At 51.0% G+C, this 17,743-nt stretch overlaps 1 protein-coding gene across 2 annotated transcripts; it reads left to right on the top strand.

Annotated features, from left to right (window-relative positions):
• Positions 1-3,388: 3,388 nt before the first annotated feature.
• Positions 3,389-16,709, top strand: LHX9 (LIM homeobox 9). Of its 2 annotated transcripts, none has more exons than XM_075424084.1 (5): positions 3,389-3,812; positions 5,451-5,653; positions 6,341-6,696; positions 11,550-11,752; positions 16,239-16,709. In XM_075424084.1, the coding sequence occupies exons 1-5, from the start codon at positions 3,639-3,641 to the stop codon at positions 16,293-16,295; spliced, it is 993 nt and encodes a 330-aa protein (XP_075280199.1). In that variant the 5' UTR covers positions 3,389-3,638; the 3' UTR covers positions 16,296-16,709. The 2 variants fall into 2 exon arrangements, with proteins under 2 accessions (XP_075280199.1, XP_075280200.1); XM_075424085.1 differs by lacking the exon at positions 16,239-16,709 and adding an exon at positions 12,979-13,236 and having other exon boundaries at positions 3,694-3,812.
• The last annotated feature ends 1,034 nt before the right edge of the window (positions 16,710-17,743 follow it).

Genomic DNA, 17,743 nt, shown 5'->3' with positions numbered 1-17,743 from the left:
CAGCCTGGCCCGGGACAGACCGCATCGCGGCCCTTCAGGGACCGGTCCCCCCCGCCCGGGTCACCCTCCCCTTCCTCCCGGCTGCTGCTGGTCGGCTGTCGCCTGCGCGCAGAGCTCGCCCCGGGCGCTCGGAGCCCGGACCGGGCCGCCCGGCTGCGGCAGGCTCCGGGTTGCAGCCCGCGGGCTCTGCGGGCCCCGGTCACCGCACGCCGCGACCGTTCCAAGGCAGATGCGGATGGCGGAGGTGGAAACGGGCCCGGCAAGCGCCGGGGAAGCTCCGGACGAGGGCTACGGGCGGGCGGGCGTTTTACAGGGGGAAAGCTCCGCAGAGACGTGTCTGCCCGCCCCCCCCCTCCCCGCCCCGGTGCAGCCGCGCAGAAAGGAACCACCCGCGGGCGCCCGCCGTGTTGCTAAAACATTCCGAATACGGCACATCAGCTACCCCTCCCGAAACGCTACGGCGAAAGCAGATAAAAGTACCCTGCCATGAGAAGCAGCGCGCAGAGGCCAAGTGCTAATGCACGTGGATGAAGGGATAAACCGGTAGGTTTGGACTTGAGATCCCCTGTTGTGTTCTTTGTCAGCTTCTCCCTCCCCTGCCCGAGCAAACCAGCGAAACGACAGCCAGAGAAACCCCCGTGCTGTCACGGCAGCCTCCCGCTACCAGCCGGCCTGGGAGCCTCCGCCGGCAGCGAGGAACGAGAGCTCGGGAAGGTTGAAATAGATTTACCTTGGTCTCCCACAGGCCTTTTGGAAACGGAGCAGTCACGTCTGATGCTAGCCACAAACTTTTAGCGTCCCTTTAGGTAAGAAGTGGTCTGCCGGCATCAGGATGTTCATCAGAAAACGCCGTGCAAAGCCCCAGCCCCCGTTGCTGGGGCAGCAGCAGCGAGCGGCGTATCCCTAACCGTACCTGATGGAGCAGAAGGAAAGGACCCTCTCATTAATTAAGTGTGCCCAACCGGAGGAGGTTTAGTCATTTCTGAGTGTTGTTATGATTCTGCCCAATTACTCCTCACGGCGCCGTCGAGCTAAGGTAGAGCAGGGGACTCAGCAGAGCGTGTTTTTGGACGCTCTGCCCCGCACCTGCAGAGAGCATCCCGGCGAAGCCGAGACAGCGACCGTCAGACCAAGCGGGGGGGAGAGGGGACCGGTGCCCGCGCCCGGGGGGCCCGAGGGGGGCCCAGCCCGTTGGCGGGGCGCAGCGCCCCCATCCCCCTTCAGCTACCCGGAGAGAGCTGGGCCCGGGGCCCCCGCCCCCGGGAGGTCCCTCCAGACCCCTCCTCTCCCGGCGGGCGCGATGAGTTCGGCTGTCCTCAGCCCGGCCGCGACACGGGCACGGCGGGGCGGGGGGTGCGTGGGCGTCTCTGCCTGGGGGGGGGGGGGGGGGGGGGCAGGCCGTGTCCGAGCCTGGCGGGGCAGGGCGAGCGACCCCGGCAAAGTACCTGGAGGGGAGTAAAGGGAGGTTTGGCTCGAAGGAGAAAACCCGCAAAGCCCGAAAGCGCCAGCGGAGCGGGGAGATCACGCTGCAGTGTTAGCAACAAACTCGTCTGCGGGGCAGGTTTTCCACCTCTGCCGACAGTACGCCCCGCAACGGCCCACGCCGGGCAGCTCCGGGCCGCGGCCGTGCGGGGAGCGGGCCCTGCCGCCGGGGGGACAGCCCCGTCCCCCCTCCGTCCCCCCCACAGCGTTCGGCATAGCCGCAGCCCCCGTCGAGGGTCCCGCTGCCCCGGCGGGGTGCGGGGTGGGAGGGAGGTGACTTCTCCCGGCTCCCGCAGCGGTCGGGGAGGATCCCGAGCCAACAGCTCCCCTATCCCGGCTCGAATCACCTTGTTTGTTTTTTTTCCCGATGGCTTGTTGTGCTAATTGACTGGTTTATCCGAGGAAAGCCTATCTCTCTCTCCTCCTTCCCCCTCCACTCCTTCGAATTTTTTCTTTCTTCCCCTCCCCCCCACACCGCGAGTGCTCCACGGCTTGTGGAGGGATCTATCCGTTTTAAGGGAGATTCCCTTACCCCTCTGAGTCTCGTCGGTTTTGTAGCTTTTACTCTCTTATTAAAACACACACACACATACAACACATTGATTTCCATCCAAAAGGGCTAATTACATTACTTACAGTAAATAGCAGCCCTGCTGTCCAGGGTCTAGTGTGCCAACAGAGAAAAAAAATCCCGGCTTATTTCACTTGATTGACTTCATCTTTGTGTGAAATTGTGTTTTACGAGCTGTATTCTGGCACTCGGAGGAACGTAGCAACACTCAATCTGCAAATAACATTAATTTTAGCTACTTAGAGGGAGAGAAGGGAGGAAACCGGCTGCCCGCGTCTTGAGTTACACGGAAGCGGCGACCCGGGCGGCGGAGCCCCCGAGGATGTCCCCGGGATGCTCTGGAGAGGAAGCGGGGGCTGGGGTCCCTCTTTCACCAGCCGCGCTCGGGATGCGCGCAGGGCGTCCCGCGGGGAGCAGCGAACGCAGCGCTGCCGCCGGGAAGCTCCTTCGGGAGGGGTCGAGGTGCCGTGAAACAGCCGGCAGCTGTTCCGGGGAAAGGCGGGGACGGGGGGTGTGAGGAGTCAGCGGGGAAAAGGGGGGGCAGGGAGGGAGAGAGAGATTAGCCGGGGAGGAACGCATCGCCCAGTCCCCTGCGCGCACAGCTCGCTCGCAGCCCGCAGCCGGGGAGCGGGGAGCCCCGCCGAGGGCATCCCCCGTCCCGCCGCCCGCGGAGGCTCCCGGGGGTCCCACTGCGGGCCGGGCCGAGCTCCAGTAAGCTCCCGGTCCGGGCCTGGGGCGCGGGGAGCGGTCTGGCCGCTCCGTTCCCCCCGGCGCTTCTTCTCCCGCTCCCCTTCCCGCGGCGGAGCCGGCCCGGGGGGCCGCGGGACGGGGCCTGCGCGGCGGGGGAGCGGGAGGAGCGGGGCAGCGGGGGAGCTCGGCAGCGAGGGGAGCGGGGCAGCGGGGGGAGCGGGACAGCGGGGCGGCGGGGGCAGCGGGGGAAGTGGGGCCCCCGAGCCCCCCTGCCCCTCGCCGGGCGCCGCCGCCTCCCGGGACTCGGCGTTCGGGGGAGGACACCCGCCCCTCCCCACCCGCAGCCCCGACCGCAGTGTTTGTCACCGCTCGCCCGTCGCCGGGGGTTGAGAGGAGTGTGACAGGTCTTTGTTGTCTGAATAAAAATCAGTGGCAGCTCGAGGGAGAGAACTCCTCCTACTAAATTATCAAAAATGGGCTGGCTTTAGTCTCTTAACAAATTGGACAGAGCTCCGGAAAGCAGCAGTCCCAAATCCAACCTACAGGCACTGGGAACTTTAAAGCAACCAGGGACTGCTGAAAATAGCACTTCTTTTTTGCTTGCTTTGTATTCAAAACTATATCCTTTCCCGACCGATCCTGCCGCCCCAGGTCCAAGTCTCTCCAGCCGGGAGCCCCAGCTCTCCCGAGCAGTAACAGACCCTTTAGCTCGCTTTTATTATTTTATTTTTAAAATTAATTATTGTTACGTTTTCTCCCCCTTGTTTGTTTTCTGCACATCTTCAGGAAGCCCTCGGTGCTTGTGCAAAGAGAAGTTCCTATCGCAGCCTCCCTCCCCGCGCTGCGCGCCTCGCTGTAAACGTTTTGGATGCTCTAAAGACTCTGGGGTCTGTATATGGAAATAGTGGGGTGCAGAGCAGAAGAAAATACTTGTCCTTTCCGTCCCCCAGCCATGCTTTTCCACGGGATCTCCGGAGGCCACATCCAAGGAATCATGGAGGAGATGGAGAGGAGATCCAAGACCGAGTCCCGCCTGGCCAAAGGGGGACAGATGAACGGCCGAGAAACGGTAAGAACGGAGCCGGCGCCCTTTGGAAGGGAATCCCTGCGAGCGCGGACCCGCAGCGGGATGGAGCCTGGCTCTGGGGGGAGAGAAAGACGCCGCTTCCCCCCCCCCCCCGCCGCCCCTTGCCCGCGGAGTCCCCTCGGAGGCTCCCCGAAGCTCGCCCGCAGCGCCGGGGGCTGTGCGGGCCGGGCTCCCTCACGCGTCTGTCCGGTCAGTGTGGTTGCGTGGGCTCTCCGGAGTACCGGGGGGAATATTTTAGGTGGGAGCAGGGAGGGGTTCCCGGCCCGCTCCGGTTCGGCTCGCTGCGGCCAAGACCGAGCTCTGCCCCGCCCGAGCAGGGCTGCGGCGGGAGCGCCCGGGGTGGGCTGTACTTGTTGTTAGTTTGTTTGGCTTTTTGCACTCCTCGCACCTCCTAAATTTACCCGCAAACCGCGGCCGCTTGCTGCTCGTGACCATTTCGGGTGGGTGCGGACAGGCACCGCGCTCTCCGTGTCACGCCGGCCCGCCCGGCTCAGCGGGAGAAGCTCCCCGTCCCCCGGCCGGAGCACCGGCGGCCTCGCAGCGCACGCAGGGCTGCCGGGGACACCGAGCGCTACGCTGGGTGTCGTGCCAAGCGACATCGCCCTTTCTCCGGCTTGCAGGGCCTCCGCGGCCGCGCACAAGGCTCTGCCCTCGAAGTAGCGGCCTGGAAACCACTCCAGGGCTCGGGCCGCGGGGTCCTCCCCCCCTCCTCTTAGATAAACTCCCGCTTTGTTGTCTGAGGATTTGCAGTGTAAATCCAACTCGCCTTTTGAACTGCTGCGGAAAAAAGGGGCGAGGAACACAACTTCAGATCGGAAAGTGAACGCGGAGCTGACACTTTAGGAGAGCCGCGACTTTAGAAAGAGATGTTGGGGACTTTTCTTTTTTCCCTCCCCCTGTAACGTTGTCAGCAAACCCTGCCTGGAGTTTGGGGGCAGAGCCGCCGTCCCGAGCGGCAGTCCCCGAGGGGAGCAGACCGACGGGACCCCGCAGCCGCCGGGGAGCTGCAGCCGGCCCGACCGCCTTCCCGCCCGCAGCCCCGGCCGGGCCGCAGCGCCCGCTGCCCCCGCAGCGCCCGCTGCTCCCCGCACCGCCCGTCTGCCGCCTTCCCCTGACTGCGGTTCCGAACGGCCCGGTTTTCTCTGGAGACGGGGTTTTGGCCGGTTTCAGCACGGGTGAAAGTTTGCCGGAAAATCCGTGCGAGCCTGCATCCTCCGCCATAAACTTTTGGTGCGGCAAACCAGCATTTCCCTACTTTAAAATGCCGTGGAGCGCTCTAAAACGCTAAACCAACGGGGAAGCTGCAGACTTTGGCTTCGGGAACTCACGCACACACACACACAAAAAGATGGGCTCTCCTTTCGCTACAGCGGCCTGATCAGTTGCCTTCACATATCGAAACGGCGTTAGCTCGTTAGGGGAGTTTTAACGGGACAAACACCAAAGCCGAATCGCGGTAGACACTTTCCTAGCGGGATTGGTCCCGGTTCCCCCTCACACTTCCCGCAGGGAGCGGAGGGTCCGGGCCCGGGGAGCGGACCCTTCTCGGGAGCCGGGCGCTGCGCAGCTCCCGCCCGCCTTCCCCCCGTCTCACCCTGCTGCGGTGCGGTTGTTTTGCAGAACATGCCCCCAATGAGCCCCGAGAAGCCTGCTCTGTGCGCCGGTTGCGGAGGGAAGATCTCGGACAGATATTACCTGCTCGCTGTTGACAAACAATGGCACCTCAGGTGTCTTAAGTGCTGTGAATGTAAACTGGCCTTGGAGTCAGAGCTCACCTGCTTTGCCAAGGACGGCAGTATTTACTGCAAGGAGGATTACTACAGGTACAGCCATCACCCCCCGCGGGTTCAAAGCACACCCCCTCGCTGCGGGCCCAAACGCCCTGTTCCCCACCCGGGCGTTCGGAGGTGGCTTTTCGCGGTCAGCGACTCCCCGGCCCAGTAACCCTGTCCCTTCCCAAAAGTGGGTTAAAAGCCTTGAACCTCTTAAGCCTGACGGCTTTGAAACCCGACCGGGCCGACCCGGGGCTGCGCAGGGCCGGGAGGCGGCGGCGACCTCGGCTCTGCCCCCCCGCAGGCCCCAGCCCAAGCCGCAGCGGGGTTTCCCCCAGAGGGGTTTGTCCCGCCGCCCCCTGCCCGGCCCCGCAGCTCTCCGGGGGTCCCGGGGCGTCACGGCTTTCCCGGGGTTCGGATCCCCCGGCCCTTCCCGTCTGTACGCGAACGCCGGCGGCGCGGGGACCCCCCCTCCTCCACGCGCGGGGCGGCGGGAGGGCGCGTGCAGCAGTCCCACGCGCAGGGGCCAGCCCGGCTCCCCCCGGGCCCCCGGTGCGGTTCCCGGCGGGCCGGGGCACGGCAGGCGGGCGGGCCAGGGCCGCGGCCGGCAGCGGGGTCCGTCCCGGGGCCGGCGCCGGGCTCCCTGCGGACCCCCCGGCCTGGAGGGCGGGCGGCACCGCGGCGAGGTCCGCCGTCACCTTTCCGGTTGATGCCCACCCACCTTCCCGCTTCCCTCAGAAGGTTCTCCGTGCAGAGATGTGCCCGCTGCCACCTTGGGATCTCCGCCTCCGAAATGGTGATGAGAGCCAGGGAGTCGGTCTACCACCTGAGCTGCTTCACCTGCACCACCTGCAACAAGACTCTGACCACGGGCGACCACTTCGGCATGAAGGACAACCTGGTTTACTGCCGGGCCCACTTCGAGTCCCTTTTGCAAGGAGAATACCCCCCTCCGCTCAGCTACACCGAGCTGGCCGCCAAGAGCGGAGGGCTGGCCCTGCCTTACTTCAACGGCACCGGCACGGTCCAGAAAGGGAGGCCCAGGAAAAGAAAGAGCCCTGCGCTGGGAGTGGACCTCGTCAGCTACAACTCAGGTGGGACACGCACGCCCGCCCCCCCGAGCAGGGCGTTCTCTGGGTCCCCCCCCCGGGCTGGGCAGCGCGGGAGCGGCTCGGCCAGCCCACGGCTTGCTTAACCGCTGGAAAACCAAACCAACAGCCCTTGGAGGGCCGGAGCGTTTGCGGGAGAGCTAACGGCAGCCCTCCTCACAGGCTGTCTCTGCCTGTTAATGTCAAACCCTCAAACTTAGCCGCTTCCCAGGGTAAGGACCAAAAAAAGGAAAAGGGGAAAAAAAATCCCAAACAAAAAACCGCAGCGTTCTTTCTCGATAGGACCCTCAGAGATACTCTTATCATCGTTTGTGTTTTATTAGCGAAAAGCACTTCACCAGTTAGACCTCAAATCAGACGTAACTGAACGGATCAGGGAAAGAAAAAAAGTTATAGCATAAGGCTCCTACAATGCCAGAACTCGATATAGATATTTAATTTACAGTAATTAACTCTTCGGACCAAATAATTCTATTTTACTGGCACATAAACGATCAAACTGTAAAAGAGGCCAACGAATAAATGTTGTTCCCCGTAGCTAAGCGCTAACAAAAGTAATTCAGCAGAACGGTTTCTGCTCTCTCAGCGGTAGGAGAGGAGCAAGCGCTGCCCTGCGTTAAACATCTCCCCTAACTCCGGCCGCTCCAGCGCCCACGCCGCGCCCGAACACGCGGTGTTCGTGACCAGGGGTGCGGGGCTTCGGGCATGACCACGCAGTTTAGGCGCCGTTTCGCCAGGCGAGAGCAGTCGGGGTAAAGCCGAACTAACGAGCCACCGACTCCAGAAATCATTTTAGCGAAACTCCAGCTCCCCCCCGACGGGAAGGGGGGAAGGCAGGGGTTTCCCTGCGAAGCGGGGGGCTGCGAGCCGCCGGTCCCGCCGGGGAGCGGTCGGGGCCCCCGCGCCCGGCAAACGCCGGTCCGGCCGGCCCGGAGCTGCCCCCCCGCAACTCCCCCAGTCTCCCCCGGGGCTGCTGCTGGGAACTGGGTGCTGTGCGAGGCTGTTTCATCTCCTCTGATGCGTAGACCTTGGAGCTGGGGTAACCACCGCGCTAATTGTTCCTTGTTAATTGAAGATGACATTGGAATCCCTGGCTCCGGAGCAGTTTCCAATCAACCCTGAGAGCTGCCGCGGAACAGGGAACCCGCAGCGCAGCCGGGACCAGCGCCGGCTCCCCCGCACCCCCAGGACAGGGTCCGCGCTACCTCCTACCGACCCCCCGATGGAAACACTTCTGGGGACAAACTACCGCTGGAATTAGGGCTAGAAATTAGGGAAAGATGAAAAGTTGTGGATATGACAAAACGCCCCTTAAATTTCAGGTCAGGACTCAGGAGAGACGTTATTTGCGAACGCCGTCATAGTTTTCGTGTGCTAGACTTAAAACTCTCCTCCTTTACAAAACCGGGGCGTGTAAGATGTACCGCTGCCTCCAAGCGAGACTGAAAAGCACTACCCGTTATGAAAATACAGCTCACTGCACTGAGATCTCACAGAATCCTGCGGGCAAGGGGGGGGGGGGGGGGGGGAGGGGAAAAAGCCGCTCTAATCTGATGCTTTGGGCTCATTCTAGATGGCTGAGAAATTTGATCTGTTACGGCCGTGATTTTTTAGAAAAAGTGCTACCTAGCAGTGTCCGGGGCTGACACACGGTCTCGAGGAAATGCAGTCGGCAGCCAAAGCGCGAAGGGCTCCAGCCCGCTGGCCCCTGCGAATAGCTAGCAGTTAGCAGACGAGCTGCGGTAGGCGAAATCGCTTCGCGAAAGGAAAAAAAAAAACAACCCAAACCCCTCTACATAATTGGCAGCCACTTTCCTACACGCGTTTTTCGTTCCCTGCCCTGTGATTCAGTAACTGCTTTTGCACGTAGTCACTTCCAAGGGGCAGCCGGTCGGCAGAAAATGAACTGTTGGACGCAGGGCTGCAGCCTTCAACGGGGCAGCGGGGCGGCCCTCCCCGCCCCGCCTCCCTCCCTCCCGGGCCCGGCTCCCGGGCCCCTCCGGGCGGGGCGGGAGCCCCGGGGGAGCAGAGCCGAGCCGGGAGGCAGCGCTCCGCCTGCCAGCAGCCGCCTCCCCGGCCCCGTCCGAAGCCCGCTCGGTCGCCCGGTGCTCGGCGAGCCCCGCGGACCGACCTCCCCGGCAGACCCACGCGATGCCCCGCCGGGGTGTCACACGGGGATGGCGAGCCGCGGCGGAAAGCGAATCCGCCCGTTAAAACCGAAACTCTGACGCTGCTACCCCTTCGCCAAGCCGGGCCCAGACACCGGCGCGTCCCCGGGCCACCCGGCGGCACCGGCCCGGCTCAGCCCGGCGTCCGCCTTCGGCCCGGGGCAGCTCGGGGGGCCGGAGCGGAGAACCAGCTGCTGCCGCCGCCGGGCCCGCAACGGCCTTTCCGTCCCGCGCCTTGTTTGGGAGCTGGGTTTCTGTTTCTCGGGTCCTCGGCTGTGAAGGGGAAACACAACAACAAATAACTCCAAACGTTATGAGGTAAAAGCCGTTCGTACTTGCGAGCTGCCTGGAATTAATGTGAAAAATGGAAGAAACTATTCGAAAGCGCTTAAAACATTCAAGGCTTTCTCTATATTACCTCTTATATCATAGAATTCATATGTATTTTAAAGGAGACTGTGCTGACTTACAGCCCACAGGATATAGAAATGAGATGAAGAAGATTTCCCTAGGAAAATATTTTACGCAGCTGTTGCTCAAAGAGCTGTTTACTTTCATTATATATGTACATGTGTGTTAAAAACTATGAAGAGTTCACTTGAAGAATTCTTGGCAATAAAAAGCAAACTGGTCTAGCTCTTTCCAAAGCAAAATTACCCCCCCCTCAACCCTGCTGCAAAGAAATGAGCAATCATGTCTTGACCGTTTTTTGCTTCCCCTTAGTTCTCCGGGCAATAGTGTAAAACTCTGCTCTACAACGCGGCCAAACCACGTAACGCCGTGTCACCCACGTAAAACAGAGAATAAGTTAACCGTTGTATAAACCAGGGTCGTCTGAGGATGCTCGGAGCCCTCTTCCCATTTTCTCTTGAAAATAAAAGCCAAAATGAAGCAGATCACAGACAAACAAGCAGATCACCGAAACAAAGGCAGCAAGCAGGACAGAGGAGCCCGAGGAAGCTCGCCTTGCTGCCGCAAACCTGAGCGACCCAAGGAAAACAACAGAAACAAACAGCTTGCGACTGTCTGAAGAGAAACCTGAGGACTGGATTCTGGTACACTGATTTATGTCAGCTCTTAAGTTTCGGCCCACGTAGTTTCAGTGAAGGCAGTGTGATTGCTTGTGAAAACAAGTAGTAAATACAATCCAAATCTGGTCTGATGTTGTTTTTAAGGCAACTTTCAACTCCTGGTATTTTCAGAAGTGTCAGCTTGCTTTGTTTGAAAGTGCAGTTATACTTCTTACCAAGACTAGATGCAAATCTAGCTATAATTAAATATTCACCCGATTTTCTGTCAAAGCATTGTCTTACCAGCATCTGTTCAAGTTGACTTGTCTGATAATTCAAAGGAGAAAACATCTTCATGAAGTTTTTTGTTTTCTCCTGGTTTCAGGTTACTTTGCCTCTGTTTTTAGCACTGTCAACATCAGTTTTTCTCTGTATTGTGTACTTTCCCTCTTTCTCCTTCTCATTCTTTTTTTTTTTTTGAGAAATCGGGATCAGCTTGGCCTAGTAAATAATCCAATAACTGTTGGAAAGCAGTCCAAATCCAAATGAGCAACTAATGAAACTCGGTCTAGTTTACAGACATTCTGAAATATTTTTAATTAGCAGTTCTTTAATTAATATTCCCTGCTATGTTGACACCATTAATTTTCTCCTATGTGACTGAGCTATCTTTATAAAATGAAATCCCATAAATCGGTAACCCATTTTTTTTTAAGCTGAAAAGAAAAATGTAGACGTCTTTCTCACTTTTTTTTGGCAATACTGTAATTCCTTTCCCCAATAGGAGGTAATGACGCCATTGCCCCGAACAGCTGCAACTCTTGTATACACTTCACAACCATAAAAACGTAATCTGAAACAAATTAATCTTTCATAGACACTTTGAAAATCCTGAATCGGGGAAAGCAGGGAAGCTCTTCCAAAGTTTTGAGCTACCCGTTGGACGTCCTAAATCAGTACCAACAAAGAGCTGCTGCTGATTGGGATTGAGATCGTGGGACTGAATCAAGCCTCGATGCAACTGCTTTCTGGACATGTTTTACAGGTGAAGGTCTTTGAGCAGTTCACATAAACTCCCAGGCAGAGTCCAAAAGCATTTATTTCATCAGCAAAAAACTCCAGATTATATGCTTTCTTGATGAACTGTCACAACACACTTTCTTGCTGCACATCTCTTTTTATAGGTGTTTGTGATTTGGGGGAAAAGCTCAGGAACACTCAAAATGCTGGTTTGACCTTTAGTCTCCTCTCAAGATAAGAGTGTTTCAATGAGTGAGATTTCAAAATCTGAATGAGATTTCAAATGACTCTTTGAACGCCCAAAGCAATACCATCACCACAGGGAAAAGACTTGTTTGAAAATAAATGCCAAAGGAGAGAGAACTTCCTATGTCTGCCCTTAGTAGGTACAGGCCCGGAGCACAGAGCATGTTTTAAGAAAAGGAAAAGGTCATCTTCTGGATCTTTTTTGTCTTGTCTAATTACCACGTCTCTACTTCTACTTGCACTGTCTTAGCCCTTCCTTGCTTCCTTCCTTTCTTGCTTGCTTCTTTCCTTCCTTCCTTCCAAACAGGACATGACTGAAGATTTTTGCCTCTGTTCATTTTTCCTACACGATGCCTGGCAACTAACTTCCTGTTTCATTTTGTTTATTGAACAGGTTGTAACGAGAATGAGGCAGATCACCTGGACAGAGACCAGCAGCCTTATCCCCCGTCCCAGAAGACAAAGCGCATGCGCACCTCCTTCAAACACCACCAGCTTCGTACCATGAAGTCCTACTTTGCTATCAACCACAACCCAGATGCCAAGGACCTCAAGCAGCTTGCCCAGAAAACAGGCCTGACCAAGAGAGTTCTGCAGGTAAGAAGCCACATCACAGGCTTGACAGAATTTTCCCCTACCCCTGCCAGTCAATAGTATTTCCCTTACGTGTAACGACAGCAGTATATGTAGAAGTACTTTTGCTAGCTGTGTCCCCAGTGGGTGTGCAGAGGGGTATGGTATTATACAGCAGGAGTGCTGAATGCATGCCCTACCTCCCCAAGGCAGCCAAATACTAAAATGTGATTTGTAATCAGTTGCATCCTCGACATGAGAAAACTGTCTCCAGAGTCTACCAACCCAGTAGATACCCTGGGATCTGTAGCGTCTCTGTGGTGACCTTATTCAGGGTAGAGGTAGCAAATCTACTCATTTTATACACACTGGGTGAAGCCTTTGGGCTCCCCTGAAGCACTTACTGTGGCCCCTCAGTGAGCAGATCCCCCAGTCTGTAGGAAGCAAGCTTTGAACAATATGATCCCACTGGACCAGCCGGCTCCCTCTCTCAATGCCTGTTAGACAACCGTTATCACTAAGGGCCTGTGTGGTAAAAAGTCACGGCCCTGTGAAGGACAGCCTAGCAAATGACATTAGAAAAATCCCGATACGGTGTGTGCTAGCTAAGTGAAGTTCGAGTGAGGTGTGTACTGTATGCAGAGTGCCAAAGAAGGGCAGTGGTTGAGATGGAAGGAGAATCTATTAGCAGCAATTCCTTGTCTGTGTTACTTGTCACCTAAAACATTTTTAGTGAACCTTATAGAACAGAAAGACTAGGTGACCCACATCAACAATCCTTACAATAGGGATGATGCAATTACCCCCCCCCCCCCCCCTTTCTCTTCAGTCTTTTAAAATGATCAAGACAAACTTTCAGCCTTGGCAAAAATCTGCTCTTTCACCTTTCGCCTCAATCATTACCATGTGTCTTGACCCCAAACCCACCCAACCCAGGAGTACACCACATGGCCGTCAAGAAAGTCAATTTCCTTGGGTGAGTGAGGGAGCAGATTTTTCTTAAGGCTGCTCTATGAGGTCTGCACAATGGGCTACAATGCTCCAGTGAGCACCCATAGCACTGGGCTTCATACACAGGCTCCTGCCTGTGAAAGAGTCAGTACAACCAGTAGCAAGTGAAGCTGTAGAGTGACAGCTGATTTGAACACAAAAACAAGCATCCAAAAAATGACTTGAAAGCAAGAACAAAGACAAAAATAAGCAAAACAAAGCAAGCATCGGTAAAGAAATCAATTGGGATTGGTTTGCAGGTTTGGTTTCAAAACGCAAGAGCCAAATTCAGAAGGAACCTTTTGCGGCAGGAGAATGGGGGTGTCGATAAAGCTGATGGCACCTCACTTCCGGCACCGCCCTCAGCAGACAGCGGCGCACTCACTCCACCCGGCACTGCGACCACTTTAACAGACCTGACCAATCCCACTATCACTGTAGTGACATCAGTGACCTCTAACTTGGACAGCCACGAATCCGGGAGCCCCTCACAAACTACCTTAACGAACCTTTTCTAACATTTCAGTTGTTTTTTTTTTTTATTTCTTACTCTTCTTCTTTATTATTATTATTATAATTTTTATTATTTTCAAGCCTTTTTTTTAAAAAAAAAATAACAAACCCACAAAATATTTGGGAAAATAAACAGCTTGATGTGTAGCATCTGCAGCCACTTGGCAAATGAGTTTGAAGTAATATGTTGCTATAATAAATGAACATTTATTGTTGTGAAATTGTATTCAATTTTTAAAAAAATTAATCAAATAACTGAAGAGAAGGTCATGAATCATTCTAATAAGTGCCTCTTAAAATTGTATGTTACTTATTTCCGGAACCTTGAAAAAAATGATTACTACCACAAAAAAAAAAAAAAAATTCTTTTCCCTCCTTGATAACCAGATAAAAATCAGTTTTATAGCCAAAAGAATGCTGCTTCAGGATTGTACGTTCACTTACAGCATTTAAGAACCCTAAATTGCGTTTCATTTTTATAATGCATCTAAAAGTTTTGTATGATTTTTTTTTTAAATGTTGAAAAATAAATACAACATGAATTAAACTAACAATTGGAATAGTCAGACTGCAAGTGCCAGTGCTTTTTTTTGACGCACAGTCACAAGCCTGATCCTCCCTGAGCACTGGGGATTCTCACTGGGATAGCTAAACGCTCCTCTGCCAGTTCCTCACCCAGCTGGGATGTCCGTGGCCACCACTGAAAGCTGTGCCCGGATGGAGGGCCTGGAGAGAGAGACCCAGTGATGAGAGTGCAGGTGGGTGAGGGTGGCAGGAGGGTGGCTGTTGGTGTCCAAATTTGTGTCCCGTACATTAAAGGAGGCAAGATCCGCAAAACACCCTCCAGAATGAGGTCACTCCTATAAAGTTATTATCAAAATAATAACAGCAGAATAACAACTAGAGCGAAGAGTCCTACTGATCTGAAGTATCACATAGGGAGGGCTTTTCATTTTTGTCTGTCAAGCAGATCTGATTTGGAATTGTAAAAAAAATAAGTGCGGTTCGCTGTATGGCCTTGATACCGTACTATTAAAGCAAACAGGAGGTTGCCCGGCTACTTTAGTGAGCACAAAAATAATTTCCAAGAAGACGTATGCATGTGTACCGTTAAAATGAGTTTTTGATAAATCATACTTTTTCATGGAATATGGAAATAAGCAAAATATAATTTATTAAGGTGTTTAAGGAAAATGATTTCAGTAAAATTTATTCATCACTATTTTGAATTTACTTTATCTGTTTCCTGAGATTGTATCAGACACTTTGTTTAACGCATGAACTTAAAATCTTTAGTTCATTAAGATCTCTAACATATACTTTAACTTTAAAAACTTTGTATAAGAGAAAAAAATGTTAGCAAGGACTCTTACAAAAATGGGAATTGGCAGTGAATAATTTTAAAACTCAGAAGCCTTGTGGATGCTGATCTGAATACATTTCTTAGTTTACAATGGTGGTCTTTCTTTTTTTAATTTTATTTAAGCTAAAAGTCTGAATGGTCTGGGCAGTGGTGAATGTTCATTTGTATCCTTTTATTGTAGTTGAACACCAATTAGATTGTGGAGAGTCTCAGAAATAAAAACAAACAAAAACCAGTCAAGATCTAAGTCTTGCTTTTAGTGGATTGTTAAGAATAACTTTGCACATATACCCCACTTTTTCGACACCATCAAATCTCTTTTTTGGTGGTCAAAGTGGCTATTTAATATATTTTAAAGGTGTCCTTTTTGGCTGTATAAATGTGTGGTTATATATTGACAGTTCACTGCCCACATTAAAGTGCATTATTGTAATTTTTGCTCAGGGTTTTTAGAAAATTAGCACAGAAAAGTAGCTTATTTTTAAAAAAAAGATGATGGAAGAGATGTTAACACTGTAATAGAGGAAAGGTGTGTTTGCCATTATATATTTAGCAAGTATGGTTATCATCTTATATGGATATTAAATCTTGACTTTTCCTATTTCTATTACCTTATGGGCATTTACCACTAACCAGACCAAACAACCTTGGTAAGGCTGAGATCTTTATTAATACACTTTTACAGGTAAAAATATTGATACTTATAAATTTTGTTCTTTGACAGAACAATATATGGTACTAGAGATCTACTTTATTAAGTAGACTAATTAAAACTCAGTTCTACTATGTGCCTTATGATATACCTTGGGAGTAAGTTTGTGAAAAATCAGGATATATGTGTTGTTTGTTAAATTAACTGTTTTAAGCTCTTTTGACACCTCACTAGTTTTGTACTGTTTTACCTCTTATTTCTGAAACTCTTTTTATGGTGTATCCTGTTAGAGGGGACAAACATGTCATAGAAAGCAGTTGTGCACTCTTTCAGATATAGTTGATAAATCCAATAATCTTATATATTGAGCTTCGTGTTTATAGTACAGTAAGTGGTCTAGCAAAATTGTCCATGTTTCTTTGTTTATTGATAAATGCATTGTATAGAAACTATTTCCCCTAAATATTTATGGACCAAACAATTGTGATATATCCTATTAAATTTGTGTGAATAAACCATTTTGAATCTGAGGAGTTTTATTTCCCACCACTTTTTTTTTTTTTTTTTTTAATTTAAAGTCTACATGTACCAGTGCGTCTCCTTGCTTTCACGGTACCTGTGAACAACTAGTATTAAACACAGAAACACAGCCTTTTAAATATTTTAAAAGATTGTTTCTTCTTAGGTTTTCAGTTTCTTCATATTCAATGTATATGCTACTGCCAGTGCAATTTAGATTTTAGTTCTTTAACCTCCTTTTCTGAACATGCAAAGTAATGCCCCACTGATTTGATATTGAAACCCTGTCCTAGACTTCTAAAAAAGCCAGAAAACTAGCAGCTAAAGTAATTGCATGAGAAATATAACCTAAATAATATGATGAAATGAATCAAGATTTAATGCTAGGTATATTGAACACAAAATAGAATTGCAGACCCCGAAAAGCCAGGTTGCTCTGTAGTTTAATAAATTGTCACTATGATTTCTTTCAGGGAGAACAAATCATGGGGCATTACAGCCAAACATCCCGACGTTTGAAAATTCCCTAAAGTATTAAAAGAAGGGGAAAAGTTTGATCGGAAATCCACTGCAGTGAAGACAAAGACAATATTAGGTTATGATAATCATACATTTAAAAATCTATTGAGCCAAAAAATAAAAATAAAAGACTTGGTGTCATTTCCTGAATGTTAACAAAACATATGTTATTTTATGGTGTCTAATTAACAGAACCGAAGGCTTCAACAAATTGTATGGTATTAAAAAAAAATTTAGAGAAACTATGTATAAAACCAGAGCAACCTGGCAGCAATCTACCTAGCCCATATTTGAAGAAAATTTTTCTTTCAAAAAAATCACATTTGTCAAGCACAAGTACTTGTAAAATAAAATCTGAGTGCATTCATCCCACTTGCTTGCTAATGTGTACTAGTCATACCTGTTAAATGGATTTTTGTAAATTCAAAGAGGACTTTTCACTCGTTTGAGATCATAGGAATCAAAACCCAGTAACTTTAGTACTATTGTTTCTGAATTCTTCTACCCAATGAGACAAATCTGCATGCACTTTTCCATCTGTCACATATAGTGTACATTTCTGTATGATGAATTTATCTTTGATGTTTCTTGTATAATAGCTTTCATTAATAAACATTTTATTTGGTGCAAACATAGTTAACTTTATGTAAAGACATAGCTAATTGTTCAAACTAATTTAAACTTTTCTTTTGAAAAGAAGAAGTACAGTGCAGTTCCAATATGTTATATATATCTAAAATCACAAAGAATGAGGTAGCAATACAGTTGCACAGTGTAAAATTATTTCCTTTGGTGTTCACTTTTTATTTTTTTAGCTTCTTGTATAAAACTGACTTGTTTTAAAAAAATTCCCATCAGCATCAACAATAAAGAAATCCTCAAGTTCTTCCTCAATGTAAGAAAACAGAAGCAGTACAGCATGTAAAATCCTCAATGACTTTTAGAGTACAAGGATATAATTTGTGGATCCCTGAGCTGTTTACATGGTCACTATGCAATGAGCAAGTATGTTACAAAAAAGTTGGTCCTGAGATTCCTGGTCCAAATCACAGATGATTTTTACAAGCCAACAAGCAAGTGTAACAATAATCAATTCTTAGTAATGAGGTTTTGTAACTGTTAAGCAACTATTTGAAGAAGGCTTTTTAAAAATATATTCCTATTTAGCTGTATAGCCAAAGCGTATGTTAAACAAATTAACATATAAAAGACTTGCCAGAAAATCTTTCACTAAAGACGACATTTTTATTATATACTAATGAACCCTATGTAAACAATGTAACTTTTATGAATGATGGACATTAAATATTTCACTTACGTGTATCTTCAGCATTTTGCATGTTTTCTTAAACTTTTTCGGTTTCTGAATTCTAAAAAGAGAACCCTACAATTATTAACAACATCACACAAAGTTACACACAGATTACTGCAGCGATCTCTGGAAACCGGTAACCAAGAG

Source organism: Opisthocomus hoazin, chromosome 6 (genome assembly GCF_030867145.1).
Source record: "Opisthocomus hoazin isolate bOpiHoa1 chromosome 6, bOpiHoa1.hap1, whole genome shotgun sequence".
Classification (NCBI taxonomy): Eukaryota; Metazoa; Chordata; class Aves; order Opisthocomiformes; family Opisthocomidae; genus Opisthocomus; species Opisthocomus hoazin.
The sequence above is the reverse complement of the archived record's forward strand: the minus strand, read 5'-3'. Positions and strand labels throughout refer to the sequence as shown.